We start from the raw sequence: 20,566 nt of genomic DNA, 5'->3' as shown, positions 1-20,566 counted from the left end.
TACACTGACGAGGGAGGCAGACAGGGAGAGGCTTAAGCCCTCATTGGAAGGACTATTGCTGGAAAAGGCAGTGTGATGAGAATCATCCCACGCTTTGAGGAGGAGAGAGCGCAAGTGCACAGATACAGGAAAACGGGCCTTTGTACCACAACATGCATGGTCTGAATGATTCCCTCGAATTCTTTGTTGGTCGTTCATTACATTTTTACAAAAAAGACTGGGGACGTTTTCTTTTAGCGATAAATAATTTAATGTGTTTGATCAGCGCCTGCAACGTTTTTTACATACAGGATAAATCTGGTGCTTTAACAAATACATTTGTTTGTAATTACACATTGTGTCACTGTACAACATCTCATACCTGAGTCACCACACCCTTTTTGTACCTTTACCGAAAACACAAAAGGAAGCCAGGAAAGCCTGCAACGCCTTTCCAATGTACACCAAGTCGCTTCTTTATGCTGGTAATCTTCTGTGTGTATCTGCCACCCTCCCACTTAATGACTGGCTAGCACACAGTGTCGATTATTCATCCAACTTGATAACAGTGGGGCTAAGAATATCCAAGGGAACTTAACCATAAGAACAAGCCCATGGAGGAGTGAGTTTACAGAATGGTCTTACGAAATCAGTAGCACACCACGATGCAATAGCTGTCACTAGAAGAGAATTGAAAATTAATAATTGTCACTGCCATCAACAATACTTTTTTCGATCTTTGGATAATGTACATTCTCAAAAGGTTTAAAAAAGTATTTTCTGTTTCATGCAAATGTGTATCCACTGCACATGACACACCCAGAATTCAATGCTTTTCCGACAATATAACCATCTTAATCATTTCACACCTGGGCTGGCGCCGAAGGTCATTGCCACCGCCATCAGCTCATACAGAGCCCTTGAAATGAGTGCTGGGTGCGTCGGTGGTGTCAAACTGCAAATGATGCAGATTCCACAGAAACGACTTACTGTGCTAAGTAACCCTGTATTCTTTTTGTCCTTCAGCTGTACAAGTGTTCATCTTTTAGACAGATACCTCTCCGTGTCTTGGCAAAAAATAAACTAGCTAAATGCAGCATCAACGTTCAGGCACTATTGTCTTTGACAAATTGGAACATAGCAAGCCTATGGATAAAGCCTTCAAAATACCAGTACACGGGTGCCTCTACAGTTTCTGTTATTTAGGTGTATAAAGAATAAACTACAGAATGTGGATGGCATACTGGGTAGGTGTGCCTTGCTCTTAAAATCAAAATATAACTGTGTTTTAAAAAGCACATGCTCTACCGACGTGCCTAGGGTCCAGAGCTGGGCACATGGAATTGCTAGAGTGGTTGTCTGCAAGGGTGTATTAATCTTTTTTAAATGTTTAAGCGACTGTCATCGGTTGTCCTTTGTCACCTGTGCTAATGCCCTCTGTCTCACAGAAAACCCCAAGAACCAGAAGGCTTGCCTTGGCGTTGATACATGGAACTAGAGCTCTGCTGGAGACAGCTTTCTTTGCTTGCTGACAGCTCATGTGTGCACTGCTAAATCTCCAGAGAAGCACTTATTAGACTGATCAGGTGCACGGATAAAACATAATACCTTTCTAACCTCTGCTGAGGGGACGCTGAAGGAAGACCAACGCTTCTTATAACATATTTTCTGAGGACTGCTGCATTTTCCTGGTGAATGGATCTGTGTGAGAGTGCCTGAAAATAGTATTCTTAATGAGGCCTGGCAGTGCCTTATTAAGAGCACTGCTTTGGGCTAAAAACAGTTTTGTTATCAAGTTGTCTTCTTTCCTGTATTCAAATAATCCTCTGGTACTTTGGGCAGGCGGCACATCTGCCTCAAAAAGGAGAAACCCAGATAAATAAGTTGTTTCCATGACGCACTGTTAAACCAAAATAAGAAGACAGAACACGATTGTTGCATAAACTGCAACTTAATCTATAACTGCCCTCACTAACTGAAAAGAAGTAATATTTAGATGATCAGTCCATTCCGATCATTGCTTGCCCCTTCTCAATCTTGCAGAAAGAAAACTATTCACAGTTCCCCAACCTATCCATGTTGTATTCTTAGCCAAAAGAGCATTGAAAATGAACAACCGAAGTCGCTCTGCAATATGCTGGTCCAGCTACTTAAGCTTAGTGATCAGAGGTACTAAGAACTGCTTGGTTCATATCTCCGACTGCAAATGACAGAATTAGGAATGTTAGACTAGCTGACATTTGGCAATACCTTACAAGGTGTGATTGTTAGGTGGCTTGAACCTCTTCTCTCTGCATTACATAAAGACCTAATAAAAGACACAGAAGTGAACTATGCTTGACGACCAAATACCCTATTGTCACAGTTTTTGGGCTTTAGCACCTCAGATAGTGGACCACAAAGATGTACGAGCCTAAACTCTAAAAAGCCTTAATGTCATCCGGTGAAGGCACCTTTTGAGATCATAAATATATTTCCCCGTCAGGTTTCTTTAATCTTCAGATCCTTGTGTTCAGCTTCTTGATAAGAGGCTATTTCAGAGTCAAAGGTAAGCCACATAGATGGGTTCTTCTGTACTACGAATTTGCCTTTATGGTTCATAGTCTGGTAGGATAAGGTCTAGCAAGTGGTTCGGCTGAATCAAAGGTTTTGCTCAAGAACAAGGTAGAACTAATTCCTATCTAAACCGACGACAACGGCAAAAGTTATAATATTTTAATAAGACTATGCAGTGTTAAATTGTCCAAAAAGCTGGAATTTTATCTTTTGGGCTAGATGGATAGCCTAATCATTTATTGTAAGAAACAATGTCAAAGTGCCTATGCAGATTTCCTTTTTTAAACCAGGCTTCCCCCGCCTCGGGCCTCAAAATAGTTGGAAGCTTGTGGGTGAACAGGAGTCAAATGGCACTATCTACTAACACAATTTACACTCAGTCCTACCCTTCTGGCTAATTCCTATTAGTTAACCTCCTTCTAAGAGTTGACAGAAGGCATTCTTCATTGTAACATGCACCCAAATAAAGACGAACATCACTCCAGAAGCCCAGCTTGGGTTTATCAATTGTGTGTGAACCATGGCAGTTTTCATTTCATAGGGTATAAAAAAAATAAAAAAAGTCGAGAAAATGTTTTCCAGTGGCAGAGATCTTGGCCTGCATTCTCCCTTTTAGAAAAGAAAAGGGAAACAGTTGGCATGCATAACATCTTCATAGATGGTTGAGGGCCAGGGCTTGCAAGTGCCATTTACTTTCGGGTAAAGTCTATAACAAAAAAAAAGGATATCTAGAAATCTGTGGCATGGAATACACAAGAATTGATATTCTACAAATCCAGCATCCAAAAAGAATTGATACACTTGAACTTTAGGCATGAATAATAAAAGTTTTTTTTGTTTTTTTTTTGCAGCCAATAATGTGTTACTTCATAGCTGTGCGACTCACTGCTTCCAATGAGTGTCCTAATCCAATATTTATAAGGCATACTAAAACCTACACTAAAATTCTGTTCATCCCAAACGGCAACACATTTGTTCAGCCACTGTCGTGCATGCCAGATTTGCCAATAGCAAGACAGGTCAGAAGGATGGGACTGAATGCAAAGCCTTATCACAAGCAGGCTGTCACTCTCTAGGCAGGATGAAATGGTGCAAAAGAACGATCTTGGAGTTGGGATAGAAAGATCGCAGACAACGTAGTACAGAATGGAGATGGAAAAGATTACAAACCTAGTAGTACGGAAAGGAAATAGGACCCAGAAGATCGCACTATTGAGAGAGTCAGATATCTTTAAATCAACCACACACAAGCTTAAAAATAAAAACAATACCTATTAGCAACTTATTGTGTCAACCTAAACCAATGCGCACAACTCTTGAGGAAAAAAAGACTTGGGCAGTAAACCAGATCTATCAAAGTTACCAAGTCTTATGAAAAACCTGCTGGGCCACTAAAATGCCTTTGAAGAAACACTCGTAACCTGCATTACTACATCAAATGCCCAATGGGTATTTGCATAAAAAACCTTAACAAGTCTATTGTATTTATCAAAATTCCAGAAGGCCATTTTTAGGCTCTTTTGGAGGGCAGAAAATATATAAATACAATAAAAGAAGCACATATGTTCCAAAACGTCCCAAGAATTTGGCACATCTAATTGTGATTACTATTTGGTTATTCTTGCCTCAATTTAATTTGAATTGCACATCAGTTGACATTCTTTAGTGTGCTAGGTGTCAAAGAGCTTTAGGTTTCGTTTAGACAAAAGTCAAAACTACATTCTGCTATTTTTTTTCATTCGGTCTTCTACTATTGTAATATGTGAGTGGTATCCTGCAATATTCCATAAATGCTAAACTGCACGCCTCTAAAATGGAACCTACCAACTTTGGTGTTGGATATTTCAAATTCCAATACTTAATGCTAAAATAAATAAACAGGATTCAAAATTCAGAACGAGAAATTCATAGAGTGGTGAGTTGCTAAGCCTACTCCGTGTGGATACTGGCTTCGACAAGTGGTAAATCTGATTACAAAGCATAACAAAAACTCAAGGAGGATACGTATTCTAATAAAAAAAATACATAGTGCAGAGACAGAAAATAAACTATAGATTCAAGTCACTCAAGACATTCTGTCCATCAAGGTAAGGTTGATCTTTGAAATAAATATGGCTTAGGCTCAGACCTGCAGTTTCATATGTAGATGCAGTATGGAGTTTGGATATAGGTGAGGAATGCCATTACAAACATACTTGACCATGGGACTGGGGTAACACTAAATTTTAGTGTGCAATGATCTGTGGATGAAAGCCAAAAAACCCAAAGATAAGTACCAATTGGGCTTAGGCATAAAATGTGTTTCAATACCCGACAGGCGTCAGTGCATTAAAGAAATTGTAAACGCCTCCTCTGTGGACACTACCAACCACAAACCCTCTGTTCGACATTAAAATACCAGCTTTACATAAGAAACTACAAACAGTGCTGGGGAGGCTCATTGGACAGGCACTAATTGATGGCTGGCTTCTCGTAGTCCTCCACGCCTACAATGGTGGCTTTGCAGAAAAAGCAGTCTTTGTTGTTCATAAGGTGCTGATTGATGCAAGCCCTGCAAAGACAACATAAAAATTTAATGTAAATTAAAATAGGAATAGAACCTTAAGAAGAAGTTTATCTTAAGCTAATAGGCTTCTTGTTGGACAGCTATGCAGTTGCAGCAGGCAGAAGGGGCCGGCTGGCGCGCGGGAGGGGGTGGATGTTGGGGGGGACGGAATAGAAATTTAAAAGAAACACCTCCATTGCCACGGCACCCCTCCAACCGCTCCTCTGATGCAGGCACAGGCTCCCAGCTCAAATAAGCATCAGGGTTGGCTGGGAGTGTACTGCACATGTGCGTTTGGTCAGCCTGAGAGGAGGGCCAGCCAAACATACATGCGCACTAAGGGGGAATACCCATCATTCCCCCTCATTGCTCGCCACAGCCTGTGGCCCCACCCCTTTACCAACAAAATTATAACAGTTTATTATCGTTTTTTGGTAAAACATTTTCAGCTGCCTCGTGTGTGTGGGAGGGGGGAGGGGAAGGGGGGGCTGCCCCTGCAGCTATGTCCTGTCTCAAAAACACCACTTCAGTAACTGAGTTTTTCTCTGTTGTTCTGCCTTTCTGTGGATTATTGGTCTATAGAAATATCACCCAACATCATTTTGGTAGTACTGTTTTACGCTATGCTGCACAGCAGACAATACAAGGACTGACCCTCTGGGCATTATCACTGGACATGCGCTCAAGCTCGATATATGCACCGCTTGCGTTGGTGACATCAATTAAGCCTTAAAGCAAAACACAACGGAGACAAGGGAAAGATGGAGCTAAAAGAAGCCAGCTTTAGCAAAAGCAATTGGTCTCACATTTGTGACCTACTGGCTCTGCCAACTGACTTTTGTACAGCATAGGCCAGATAGCATGCAGCAAGGTGAAAGGTACAATTAAAAAAACAAAATCCCACAATGAAAAGGTCTGACATTTTGTAGGCGCGCACACACACACACACACATGCTCTGCTACTAAGAAGGATCGGTAAAAAGAAACAGAAGTAGCGCAAAGAATAAGTTACTTACCTTCGGTAACGCATTATCTGATAGAGACTCTATCTAGCTGCAAATTCCTTACCTTAGAATTTTCTGGCGTCCGCTTGGAATCTGGAAGTTTTGCGGAGCAATACCCGTGCGTGCCATCAGGTGGCATCATTGGAGCCGTCTGTGATGGCACAGTTGCCTTCAAAGGCACCACCCAGGCGCACATACCTCTGTTCCTTTTCCACTAACTTCTACGCATGAAGGGCAGAGCCATGGAAAGAACTAACAGTTTGTCTGTGCAAAAACTAGGGTCCTGGAAGGGACACTCCCGGACCCTATTGAACGTGTCTGCCGAGCGGGGAGGCATGGGTGGGTGTAAGAAATCTGCAGCTAGATAGAGTCTCTACCAGATAATGCGTTACCGAAGGTAAGTAACTTGTTCATCTGATAGAGACTTCGAGCTGCAGATTCCTTACCTTAGGATAGATACCCAAGCCATAACCTCCTGGCGGTGGGCTGCAGACAAATCTTATACTAGAAAGTGCTGTAGGACCAAACGGGCATTTACGGGCCTGATTGTACAGGAAGTAATGTCTTCCAAACGTGTGCAATGATGCCCATGTCTGTGCCTGACATATCCAGCACAGAAACACCTCGTACTAGTGCAGTGGTAGCAGCCTTGCCCCTGGTGGAATGAGCAATCAGGAGGCTGCATCTTGGCCAGTGCATAGCAGATCTTAATGCAGAGAACGACCCAGCCAAAATGGTTTGCCCGAACCCTCTTTGCTCCAGCGTACCCCACAAAGAGTTGGTCATCTACCCGGAACTCTTTTGTGCAGTCAAGGTATAATGACAACACTCTTTTTGGGTTCATCCAGTAGCATTGCTCCTCTTCTTCAGAGGGATACGGGGAGCAAAGAAGGTGGGCAGGGTGATGTTTTGACCCAGGTGAAATGGGGTCACCACATTGGGGAGGAAAGAGGCACAAGTTCTGAGTAACGCCTTGTCTGGGAACATGGTGAGATACGGCGGCTTACCTGAGACAGCCTGCATCTCACTCACTCTCCTGGCAGATGTTATTGCCACTAAGAAGATTGTCTTGATTGTGAGCCGGAGGGGACAGTTATGTAATGGCTCAAAGGAAGCACACATGAGAAATGTGAGAACTAGATTTACGTCCCACTGAGGAATAACAAAGGGCGTAGGGGGAAACATGTACAAGCCCTTTGAGAAATCTATGTACAATAGGTAACTTGAATAATAAAGGTTGATCAGGCAGCCGAACGAAGGCCAATAGGACAGAAAGGTAGTCTTTGAGAGTGCCGAAAGGCAGAACCCTACTGGGCAATTGATAAGGTAAAAAGAAGCATGTCAGAGAGAGCAGCAGAAAGAGGATCAATAGATCTTTCTGTCCAATAATTTACAAATCATTTCCAACAGCAGACCTATACCGTCTTAGTGGAGGGAAGCCTGGCTGCCAGAATAACTTTACAGACTTCGGCAGGTAGGTCGAAGGCTGTCGCTGCCCAATCTCCACGCATGAAGGCGCAGAGTTGACAGGTTTGAATGGAGAACCTCCCCCTGCAGCTGTGACAGAAGATCCTTCCGAAGGGGCAGCCTGATCGGAGGATCGATGCTCATTTTCAGGAGCTCAGGATACCAGACTCTCTTTGCCCGGTCTGGAGTCACCAGGATTGCTTGGGCCTGGTCTTTCTTGATACTCTTGAGAACTCTGGGCAGAGGTGGCATGAGCGAAAAGGCGTACAGGAGGCCTGAACTCCACTTGCAACAAAAAGCATCGCCAAGCAAGTGCTGCCTTGGAAACTCCAACGTGCAAAGTGCTGACATTGAGCGTTCTTTGCAGAGGCGAACATGTCTTAACAAGGGTCTCCCCATTGCTGAAAGGGTCCTTGTGCCACCTCCTGATGGAGATACCACTCATGATCTGCTAGGCATTGACGGCTGAGGTCATCTGCCCTGTCGTTCAGAGAAACTGCCAGGTGTTGAGCCACCAAGGGTGATGCCCTGCTGGTTCCAGCCTTGTCTAGAGACTCAGGCTTCTTGACAAAGGGTCCACGCCGCCCTGCTTGTTGCAGTACCACATCCTGGTGGTGTTGTCCATGAACACCTCCACCATCTTCCCTTTTACAACAGGAAGAAATGCTTTCAATGTCAGTTGGATCGCCTGGAGCTCAAGTAAGTTAATACATAGTCCAGATTCCGCCGGGCACCAGAAGCCTCTGATCTATGCCTCTCCCTAATGGCCACCCTATCTCAGAAGTGACGCATCTGTCACTACTTTGAGATCTGGCTCAGGAAGGGAGAGGAGTCTGCCTCTGACCCAATTGCAGTTCACTAACCACCACTGCAGATCTTTTGCAGTTCCCTCCGAGATCTGAACATTGTCGGTGAGATTTCCCTGATGCTGTGCCCATTGGAACTTCTGGTCCCACTGCAGAACCCTCATATGCCATCCGGCATATTTCCCTAAGAGGATGCAGGAGGCCATGAGGCCCAACAGACTGGGAGTCTGTCCCACTGAAATCCAGGAGAGAGGCCGAAACATCGGTATCATAACCTGAATAGCCTGGACTCCCTGCTCGGGACGATAAGCCCGAAACTGCACTGTGTCCAGAACAGCTCCAATAAAAGGGAGCTTCTGAGAGGGAGTCAGATGTGCCTTTGTACATTTATAGTGAATCCCAGCGAATGCAGGAGGTTCGCCGCAGTCTGAAGGTGGGTGACGATAGCCTGGGGCGAAGGACACTTCAACAGCTAGTCATTGAGGTAGGGGAAGACTGAAGCCCCTAACCTGTGCAGATGAGCTGCTACCACCACCATTACTTTGGTGAACACCCAAGGAGCACTAGTGGGACGAAGCGCTGAAAGTGCTTGTGGCTCACCTTGAACCGCAAGTAATGCCTGTGGGCAGGCAGGATGGGGATGTGAAAATACACATCCTGCAAGTCCAAAACAGTCTCCTTGGTCTAGGGCAGACAAGACTTAGGGCAGAGTGAGAATTTTGAATTTCTCCTTTTTGAGGATGAGATATATGTCCCGCAAATCTAGAAAGGTCAAAGACCCTTTGGTTTTTTGGGGTATCAGAAAGTATTGGGAATATCAACCACTGCCTACTTCTGACATCAAGACCCTTTCTATGACTATCTGGGGTAAGCCAGTCTTCAAAAGCCATTCATCATGGTAGGGGAAGACTGAAACCCTTGACCCCCACAGATGTGCTGCAACCACCACCATCACTTTTGTGAACACCGTAGGGGCACTGGTGAGGCCAAAGGGAAGCACGGCAAGCTGAAAATGCTCCTGGCCCACCAGGAACCACATGTAGCACCCATGGGCTGGCAGGACAGGATTGGGAGAATACACATCCTGCAAGTCCAACACCACCATCCAGTCTCCAGGGTCCAGGGCACACAGGACTTTAGCTAAGGTGAGCTGGTTGTGGGGCCCGCATCCTCTGTGGGATTAGCATCCATGGCCACAAAAGAACTGGGAAGAACCAGTGGAAGAGAAGATTTGATTCCCAAAGGTATCAAGCCTCTTGGATTTCCTATCCGGTGGGTTAGTAGGGAACGCACTTGGGTTGACCTGCCCACCAGGCTTTCGGAAGAGGGATGCTGAGAGAGGAAGGCTGAGTCTCTGGAGGTGGGGCAAAGTCTGCGGGCAGTCCTTCCATGCACAAGAGTTCCCATGCAGGGTTTGGCCCAGGTTCCGATGAGAACATCAGTGAGAGCCTCATTAAAGAGGAACAAGGGCTACACAGAGCTCACCTCCGGTTGAAGCACTTCTGTTAAGATGTTGATCTTGACCTCAATGTCAGGTAGTTGTAGGTCAAGGACTTCTACTGCCCAGCGCACACGCAAAAGATGCACCTTTGTCTTTGGCAGGACCCGCAGGGGAAATCAGGCTAGAGTCTGGACAGGGGTCCAGGCCCCTTGTGTCATTCAGTTCCTCGTACCAGTTTTTCTTCTGGTAGGGGTTGTCCTTCAGGAGACAATATCTCTCTTCATCATCCCCTCCTCCTGAAAAGGGGGTCTTGTCCAGGGGTGGTAAGTCCACCGTGGACTGACGTTCGAATGGTGCCGGTGTTGAGCGACATCGCTGTCTTAGAGTTGAAGAGGAGAATAAGTTCCTCTTTGAGTGGTGCCAGCATCTATTGAACTGGGATCATAAATGGTGGTGGAACTGGTGTTGGTGTCAGTCTGGGGATGGATCCAGAGGGTCTGGCTGGTGTCAAGGGTGAACCCTCTGATGGTAATCCAGCAGTAGCACCTCTCGGCTCTGTGGGGGACAGATGGAACTGTCGGCCCAAAGATGTAGTGCATGGCATTGTTAAACTCCCTGAGTTGGGTATGAATCACTCCAACTCTGTGAAGCGTGGAACAATCCATCTGGCAGCTTTGTGGGTGGAGTGCAAGAGTGGGTCCTAGAAGAGCAGCACTTGCCATAAGTCAAAGAAATGTTTCAATTACTTCTGTGTGTGCTTCTTAGACATATGCCAACATCTATGATGACAATTTGGAGCAAGATGGTGATGATGAGCTCCAAGAATGGCTCTGAGATCTCCCTCAGGATTAAGGCCAGGCTCAGTGCAGAACCACATTCTGCAGTGCCGGCAGGGGCTTCATCACCTGCTTGCAAGTCATTCTCAGATACATGGACTTTCCCTATTTGCAGGCCTTGGGTTTGTGGTCTGATGCAAGGCAAGCCAAGTGTCGAACAGAGACAGACATCTTTTGGTGACATTCTTCAAATGGTTTAAATCTTGTGGGCTTGTTTTGAGACATACCCCTAGCACACTGGGGCAAAGCTAAAAAATGGAACTGAAAAAAGTTTAAGATGCTCTGCTCTGACAGCTGGGTGGAAACAGCTTTCTCAATGCTTTTTCCTATGAAGGGTAGATTGATGGTGGGGTGGAAGTTGACACGGTCCCATAGATCCAAGGTTGATTTCTTAATGAGAGGGGAGATCTGTCATGTCTTTCCAGCTTTCTGGTATAGTTCCTCAATTTAGGGAGGAGTTGCTGATGTTTCAAAGGGTTATGAGGGTTATCTCCTTGTTGGGATTTGAGCTTGGATAAGTGTAGGATGTGGTCCTCATAAGTGGTAGCTTTGAGTGGATTCAGGATGTTGATTATGTATGAATGTGAAATGAGGTGGATGGTGCTCAAATGAGAATGAAGTGATGAGCGATGGGTGGGGGGGAAGAGGATGAAGTGATGAGATGGGTGGGGGGATGGGATGTGTCATGCTGCTGATGGTAGGTTTCATTTTGCTTGTCTTGTCCATGAAGAAGTAATTAATAGCATTGTACTTGTTGATGGCTCATGTATCGTAGGATCCCGTAGTTGACAGACTAAGCGTCTGATGGCTTTACTTCTGTTAGTTGCTTTTATTAATGTTAGAATGTGGTCTTGACTGCGGTGAAGAGGGCTCTCTGTGAAGCAGTACTGATTTGATTTGGGTGAGATAATCAGGTGTGTTGGCCTATCGTGTTTGCTGTCTGCTTTTGGCACCCTTAGTTGTCAGTTTTTGGAGTTCTCTGTGGTTTTTCAGTATCAAGTTGTCGATGTCAAGGGACTTTTTAATATCTGATGTTGTCTTGGTGGTTTTTCTTAGACTGAATCAAACCTCTAGAGTGCTAGAATTGGTGTTGAAGGATTACACTGTGTATTTTACTCTTTTTGACAGTCCTTGATGCAGAGTGATAATATTGAATATGGAGAACGATGGTTACATGGTCTGTCCAGTCTAAGGCTATGAGAAGTAAGAGTAGTGGCAAGAGGGTGAGACTGAGTGTACTGCCCTTAGAATGGGTGGGTTTATGATGTAGGGTTTAACGCCTAGACTGTTGAGTAATTTATCTAGGTATTTCTTCATTCTCTGTGTTGAGGTTGCCTGTAAGTTTAAAGTCTCTAAGTTATGTCGGTGGGGGGTACTTAATGAAAGTTGAGGTGACAAGTTTTGACATTTCTTTAGTGAACTTGCTGGGCCTGATATATCCATAAATTAGCTGGAAGAGATGCTGTCCAAGATGCTGAAAGTATGAGAACTGGCAGGTGTGACACCTTGAAGGACTTTGGGGTGGTTAGTTGTGGACAGTTCAACACCGGGATGATGTGTGCATAATAACCAGCTGCCCTCCTGTTTTGTGTGTGCCATCTAAGTATTGGGTACTATAGCTTGCAGGGATATGATCATCTACGAGATATGCAATAGTGAGCCATGTTCCTACGATGAAGGGTTCATCAAGGTTGTGTTCTGTGATAGTGGTAAATATGTCAGGAGCATGGATGACTAGAGAATGTGTGTTGATAAGCAAATATGATTTTAATGGTTTGTGTTGTTGGAGGAGTGTGCGCGCCAGTGGTATGTGGAGATTGTTTAAGTTGTTGTGCAGGGATGGTTTCTGTTTTTATGTGGTCTGGGTGTGAGTATGTGGAGGGTTGCAGAATGTGTGTGGCACACAGTATTAGTGACTTTCTCAGGCCAAAGCAGGTGATGCCCTCGTCGTTGCATGCCCCTTACTTTGAACCCTTGAATAATAGAACACCCTGATGAGCTGGAGAATAGGGGGTACAAGAGTTCTGTCCTCCGAGTGGTGTAGCAGGCTGTGAATGGAGTCATGCGATCCTGATGTCAATGCTAGGCAGGATGATCACACTATTTGCATAAAGCAAATTTTGAAGTGCGAGGGTGGTGGGAAGAAGTCCTTTCCTCTGATAGGTGTAGCAGGTCATGAAGAGGGTTACATGATCCCATCAATGCAACTAAGCAGGCTGAGTCATGATGTTTGCCTGAAGGATTCTAAATCACAGTAATAAGTTCAATATTATCAACTTGCATATATAATGACTCCAAAATATTGACTAACATCTGCTTACCTTCACAATATATTGGTAGCGGATAATGTCAACAATAAATTTAACAATGTGGCAAAACTGAAGAAATGTTGTCCTAAAGAGCGAGTTAAGCTGATGGAATTTGTTAAAATTAGATGGTAGGATTGTGATCTCTATGACTGATCTAACAATGTAGTCTTAATGGTATTCTGTATGATGGCAGGGAAGGAGGGCAATATTTGAAGTTGACTGAATTTTTTTCTTCTGCTAACAAAATGAACAAGTTACTTACCTTCAGTAGCGCTCTTTCTGATGAATACTCAAAGCGCATATTCCATGCCTTTAGAATATTCCCAGGTGCTAGACTGAATCTGAAAACCTTTACACTGAAGAGCTCCTGCGCTGTGGTAGGTGGGGCTATGTGGCTCTGTGTTGACTTTGTTCCATCTGGAAGCGAAAAACTCAGTCACATGTAAGTGCCACCCTTTCTGTGTTGGCTTTAGCTGAGCCTTTGGATGTGGAGCTCAAAAAACAATCAGAGTACCAGCGTGCAGCTCTCTAGCGTGGGACATTAGTAGATAGAACAAGAGACCATTCCTTAGAATGGAAGGTGGAAGGCCAGTGAGGAATATGTGGTTAGATGGAGCATCCAGAAGAAAGAGCTTGACAAAAAGGTATGTAACTTCTAACAGCAGATTCCTAACCTTTAGTTTATATACCAAAGCTGTACCTCCCAGAGTAGAGTGTCTGTGGAGGGGTTCAGAACAAACAGTGCTGCAGGACCTTCCTGTTGACCTGGCTGTCAAGGCTGTAATGCTTCATTAATGTGTATATGGATTCCCATGTTGCAGCCTGATGAAGATTAAGAACAGGCAAACACAGAGCTAATTGGTGGAGTTAGTTCTCAGCCTTTTCAGAGGCTGCTTCATGGCCAAAGCATAGCAAACTTGATGCAGAGGACTATATCCCCCTTGATAAAGTCCTTTTCTGCGCCGCCTTGCCTTTCTTTGTCTCAGGTAGTCTTTGGTTTGATCAGTGTAAAAGCTCAGTGCTATCTTGGGGTCCAGCAGATGGGAGTTTCTTGTCTCCTCTTTCGAGGGGTGAGGTGCAGCAAAAAAATGTTTTGGTAGAGAATGCACAACCTGTAAAGGATTCATGAGTTTTGTCAAAAAGGCTGCCTTGGTCCACAACACCGGTTTGTCTGGGGAAAAGCTGGAGGATGGCAGCTGCCCAGAGAGAGCCTGAAGCTTACTCACACAAAGAGCTGAAGTAATCGCAACACAGAACAGTTTTCAGTCAGAAGACACAATACACAGCTGCGCATCAGCTCAAGGGGATTACACACGAGGAAAGTGAGGATCAAACTGAGGTCCAGCTGTGGCATCACAAAGGGTTTGAGGGGAAATGTGTGTTAATCGTTTTTGGAAACATTGCCTCAACAGGTGATTTAACAACAACAAAAAGGCGGAAAGGGCTGTTGACCTTTAATGGGGCCAACTGCAAGTCGTTGCTGGGCCAAAGACTAAACAAACAATAAGCGATACAACAGTTTGTATGTGTGTTGCAGGTACCACCATGCCACAAACCTGTACCAGCACCTGGAGTAAATGGGCTTTGTAGAGGCGCACTGTGCAGCAAAGATAACATCCACAACCTTAGGTGGGAAAATGAACACAGTCAACAGCTACCACCCAATCTCCACACAAGGTGGTGTAGATTGTTCATGCCTGCTTACAGAACCCTGCTCTGCTGCTGCGACCGGAGTGGCATCTTTAAAAGTAGATGCCTGCTAGGGGGACAGATGTTCATGCCCCAAAATTCCGATAGCACACTCTCCTAGCCCAACCCAGAGGCACTATGATGACTTGGGTCCAGTCATTCCTCATCTTCAGAATTCTGGGCAGGACGGATAGGGGAGGAAAAGGGTTTTGTACTCTTCCTTAACCATAATGTCTCTCCTAGAGAGTACCTTCTTGGAAACTCCAACGTGCAGAGGTTTTTGTTTATTCTCCTCATTGTTCGAAGATGCCCTGTGCCATCTCAGGGTGCAACTGCCATTTATTAACTGCCTTGCGCTGCTGGTTGAGCTCTTCTTCCCCGGTGTTCAAAGATCCCAACAGGTGGTCACAGCAAGGAAATGCCTTGATGTCTCAGCCTACATTTGAGGCAAAGAGCCTTCCGGCACAATACCCAGGAACCCACTACACCCTACTTCTTGCAGCACCACATGGCGGTGGTGTTATTGGTGAGGACCTGCACCACCCACCCTTTGACAGACTGTAGGAAAGCCTTCAGTGCAAGGTGAATGGAGTCCAGCTCCAACAGGAGTCACGTTTCTGATCTTTACAAGATAACCGCCAAAACTCAGCAGCAATGCATTCATCACTACCATCAGCTCAGACTGAGGGAGGGAGAAGTATTTGCCGTTGGTTCAGTTGCAGCCCAAAAGCCACAGATGCAGATCTTTTGCAGACTCCTCCGAAACCTTGATGGAATCCAAAGTGGTGGGCCCAAAAAGACTTGAAGTTCCACTGTAGAACTGGCATAGGACACCTGCCATATTGGAGGACAAGAGGCCACTGAGCGGCTCTCATCGAGATCCACAACTGAGGTCGAATCATCAGAATCATACCTCGAATGTCCTGGACTTGTGATTGAAGGTGGCTCTACTGAAACAGAGCCACTGAGAAGGAGTCAGATGTGACTTCAGCATGTTGTGTGTGAACCCCAACAATGTCATAAGGCTCACTGTATTCAGGAGGTGGTCTACGACTGAACTATGGCAAACCCACCTTCACCACCTGTGGTCCATGTAGAGGAAACCGCCACCATCACTTTTGCAAATACCCAAGGGGCATTGGTGATGCCAAAGGGGAGCACAGCAAATTAAAAATGCTCCTGGCCTACTAAGAACCATAAACCAAAATGTTGATGAGACTGCAGTATGTTTATATGAAAATATACGCATCCTGCAGGTCCAGGTCTACCAGCCAGTTGCCTCAATCCAGGGCAAACAGAACTTGGGCCAGTGTGAATATCTTGAATCTGTCCTTTCCTGGAGGAAGGTGTGCAGATAGCAGTGTTCTAAAATAGGACAAAGGTCTCTGTTCTATTCAGCACAAGGAAGTAGTGGACGTACCAACCAGTACCCTGTATATGGCCCCTTTGAACAAGACATCTTGCACCTCCTGCGCACCTCCTGCAACAAAATGACCAGGGTTGCCTCTGAAAGCCACTCGGCTGTGAAGTGGATGGGAGATGTTTCGGGTAGTAAATAAAAGATCTTGAAGACCCATCTGTCAGAAGTGATCATTTGACACCCATGCAGAAAGTATTGGCTCCACCCCACAGGGTGGTCGTGTGCCATTAAGAGCATGCTAAAGTGATTTGGAGGCTGACGCCACAAGGTTGGGGGGAGAATGAAATGATCACTGTCCCTGGTGGACCTTGATGTTGTCTGTCTGAACCCCCTATCTGTGACCCTGAAAGTACTAGGGTGCCTGCTGGAGGGGAGGGAGGGGGGCTTGTGCTACTTGTACGCCAAACCTCTGGAGTATCCTTAAAAGGGACTAACTTGCTGGGGAACTGCCTGGCAGGCGCCCGAAGGCACAAGGAACACTGTATCGCTTGGCTCTCCTTAAAGCGCTCCAGCACCAAATTACATTCTCACAAAACAGGGAAGACCTGTCAAAAATCATACCCATAATAGACGAAAGGACATCTCCAGAGAAGAACATAGATACTATCCAAGCACCACATTGGTGACCACTATTAGGCCCAAGCAATCAGTAGTATCCAGGCCAGACCTAAATACCACATCTTGACTATCCTGAATGTTTGGAGCCAGGGAGGCCTGTAAGTCTTCAGGGACTGCTTACAAGATCTCGTCAACATGTCTCAGAGGACATGAGTAAATCGGCCAAGTAGACTACAAGCAATTACAAACCTTAAGGCTAGGTCAGCAATGAAAACACCCATTTCCCTAATGTCTCAATTCTCTGTGATTCTCTGTCAGAGAATGTGAATTCACAATGGTGGTCGAAACGTGAACCATCAGACTCTTTGGAAGGACACGGTTGCTAGTCAATGGCACCTGGCAACCTATCTGTTCAGTGGATGGGAAGAAGGCGGCCTTGCCCAAGTGCATATCAATGTGTCAGTAAATGCATCGTTGAATGGAAGCAAAGGCTCAGAGGATGTCTGCCCAGGCTGTAACACCTCTGTGAGTACATCAGTCTTTATCTCCACAGAAGGGAGGGTCCAAAACCTCAGCTGCACTTCTAATCACCATAGACGAGAAAGCACTTTCCTCCGTTGGTGGTCCACGTGGCAAAATCAACCCAGTATCAGGGAAAACATTGACCAACTGGCCTCCTGTAAGTCCATGTATAGATTGTTGTCATCATAACAGGGGCCACTGGAAGTATGTGATTTTGAAGCTTCAGTGTTTTATGCATAATTCTGGATTTGCCTAAAGGTGGACGAGAGGAACTGATAAGAATGCCAAAGATGAGCAACATGACCACCCTAAAGGCTTTAATTTGTTACAACATGGCCTTTGAACCGGAGTACTCAAAATGCATCAGGATCAATTGTAGAATGGGCTCATTGGTGGATTGGGAGCAAGCCAGATGCACTCACCACAGACAGACAGCAGTGGGATGCAGACAAGTCCAGGTTGGCTTTTCGTACTTCCCCTTGATTTGGACTGTTGCAGAAACAGGTTCTAGCTCTCAACTTCAAACGGAAGCAAGGTTGAGCAGTTTCTTCTGGTGTCCAGCAACATGCAGCTTCGCTTCATATTAATGAATCACCTTCAGATTCACGAGGATGCATTCCTCACATGATTTGGAATTGTGACCTAAGCCCAAACACTGAAGGAATACCTTGTGTCACAGACATTTGTTTGCGAACGTCTCAGCAAGGTTAAATCCAGTAATTCTAGGAGGGAGGACAGTTCCCTTGCACACTGGTTGGAGAATTTTGTGAGAAAACACCTTATCAAACCAATGAGGAAAAAGGGGAGAGGAGTTTGAGATCCACTTTCGAAGGCGCAAAAGAAATAATCTGACATCAGGGAACAGGGGTGGCGCTTTCTCAGCTCAGTTCATCACTTCCAGACCAAACAAAGTCATCACATTTTTAGGTTTAAAGGAAGGGCCTGAGCATAGGCGAAAGGTTAAGTGTTGGGTTAGCAAAAATGTAGGGTATGTAAGGGTGATGCAGATACAATATTATGATGTTAATAAAGTGGATATTTACATTACGTACACACATCGTCAATGTAATGACTTCATTATGGTGTTAAGTCAATGCAGCAATAATTTATGTAGTAACCTAAAAACATGCCCTATTATATTATCTATGAATGGATGGTAATCTGCCTGTGTAGTCCTACAAAACGTACCTCCTCAACCTTCAAGCCTTAAAAACGTTTGCATAGATTTATTCATTTAACAGTTTATGTAGTATTTCACCACCAATAAAGAGAAAAGGACTCGTTACATATCTATATATTTATTACTTTACTCTTACCATAGGGGGAAAAAAACCTTCAACTCTCTCCAATGCACTACTCTATGTCTCATCCTATACCTCTCTCAATGTATCCTCTACCTCCACTCTCTGGACCATCTCAAGCATCACTGTACTATTAACCCTGTCTAGACTCTTTCCTCCTCTGATTCATCCCAAACCTCATATTACTATTACGATCTCTCAAATAACACTTCACAACTTTTCTCTCCTCTCTCTCTCCTTTGACTCATCCCAAACCTGATTTTACTATGATCTCCTAAATAACACTCTCTAGACTCTTCCCTCCTCTATCCCTCGTTTATCCTATTCAATCAAATTAACAGACTCACATGCCCACCACTTGAATGAACAACTTATATTCCCCTATACTAACCCACCTCTAATCCATTTTGAGTTCCAGAGTAGCGTACCACTTGCTGAAAAGCAGTTTAAAGCCTCATCAGGGGGAGTAAGCACTATATAAATACAATTATATTAAAACATATGAAACAGCAGGGTGACATCAAGATGGGATAGGTATTGCACAGTTGAAGAAAATATGGTTCAAAGCAATCAAAATAGCATTGTTGATCCCAGAGAAGGCCACAGTTAGTTTTGTAATTGTCTGAATAGATCAGCCTTGAGTTTGTTCCTTAAAGCAATAAGGGAAAATCGGTTTAATCAGTTCAACAGGAAGAGAGTGCCATAAAGACATGACTGCGCCAGTGACGGACTGCTTTTGTGCAATAGGGGTTTGGACATTGGGGAATTCAAAGAACAGGATAACTCTGCTTCTCAGGAATGGTTACCTTTTTTGTGATTTAAGGTGTTGTGGACGAGACAACGAACTGTGACTGAATTCTGACCATGATGGGGGAGACAGTGAAGTTGCCAAGATTATGAGAGTGATGTGATAATACTTGTCTGCGGAGTTTGTAAGTCTGGCTTCCAACTGTAGAACATTCTAAGTGGAGCAGTTTATGCTAAGAGTGCACCTTCATAACTGCCATAACCAAAATCTAGCCTTGAGAGGACTTGGGGACATGCAGCAGTTTTGATATGGTCCCAAGAGGTGGTGAATTTTCTTCAAGATAAGAAGATGAACGTTCGCTATTTTTTGTCACCAAACTGAACGTAGCAATGAATGTAAGGAACGAGTTGTGTATGAAAATCAAAGATATTGTTGAGGGGTGTGGGAGAATCCCTCTACATTCAGCGAATCCAAAACAATAGGATCGGGTTTGCTTTTGATAGAAGATGAAAGAATTCAGTTTTTGAGAGTTTAGAAGAAGTGTTCCCTCATCCAGGTTTGGAGCGGAGAGAAGACATTTTCTCATGATGGTGATGTATTTAGTTGTGGAGTTATATTGGTACATAGCAGTGCCAGAATCATGCAGAATCAGACCTAGGCACTCTATATATAGACATAGTGTGGGAGATGAGACAGAGCCATGGAGGATGCAGAATCCCATTTTGGCCATGCTCTAAGGATGACTGCATATTTGAGCCAGGAGATGTCTGTTGGTAAGGAAGAAAAGAACCTCATGCGATGGACGCAAGCCTTGATTAGCCTACCATGATCTATAATATCAAAGGCAGCAGAAAGGTCTAAAAGGATAAATAAGTAGGCATTCGCCATTGCCTAGGATATGGTGAGCAATTTCAAGAACTTTCATTGTTTCTGTTTAGATGCAGAATCAGGATGTGAAGGCTTATTAATAGATTGTCAGTAGATTCTCATTAGAGATGACCATGATTAGTTGGCTGACCACAGTCTTCTTGAAGAATTTCTCCAGAAGGGGTAAATTGGAGGCTGGGCACTAGCTGCCTGTTTAGATGGGGTCTAGATTGGCTTTTTGAGCATCAGCGTGATCCGGATGATTTTCAATGAGTTTGGGAATGGGTCTTGTTCATGTGAGATATGTATCTGGTTCAAGCAGGAGTATTGAAGGATCAAGAAATTTTAACTGGAATGGGGCCACAGAAGTAATTTATGGTTGAGATGTTTGATGGTTTTTGCTTGGTCATCAGATGAAATATTTGAGAGTGATTATCAAACATAAAAGAATTTTGGTAAAAGAATAGATATATTGTTATCATCAAAAGTTGCCTAGTGAATGTATTTTCTTGGTGAAG

The 20,566-nt window shown here is 44.5% G+C and overlaps 1 protein-coding gene across 2 annotated transcripts in view; it reads right to left on the bottom strand.

The window, feature by feature from the left end:
* Window positions 1-234: 234 nt before the first annotated feature.
* RNF123 (ring finger protein 123) overlaps window positions 235-20,566 on the bottom strand; it is a 1,441,353-nt gene continuing 1,421,021 nt past the window's right edge. Inside the window, exon 39 of one of the 2 annotated variants that reach the window (XM_069206868.1) lies at window positions 235-5,086. In XM_069206868.1, the coding sequence (XP_069062969.1) occupies window positions 4,987-5,086 (100 nt within the window). In that variant the 3' untranslated portion in view covers window positions 235-4,986. The remainder of the gene's footprint in view (window positions 5,087-20,566) is intronic. The other variant, XM_069206867.1, reaches the window with a different exon arrangement.

The sequence above is a fragment of the Pleurodeles waltl genome, chromosome 9 (genome assembly GCF_031143425.1).
Source record: "Pleurodeles waltl isolate 20211129_DDA chromosome 9, aPleWal1.hap1.20221129, whole genome shotgun sequence".
NCBI classification, from domain to species: domain Eukaryota; kingdom Metazoa; phylum Chordata; class Amphibia; order Caudata; family Salamandridae; genus Pleurodeles; species Pleurodeles waltl.
The sequence above is the reverse complement of the archived record's forward strand: the minus strand, read 5'-3'. Positions and strand labels throughout refer to the sequence as shown.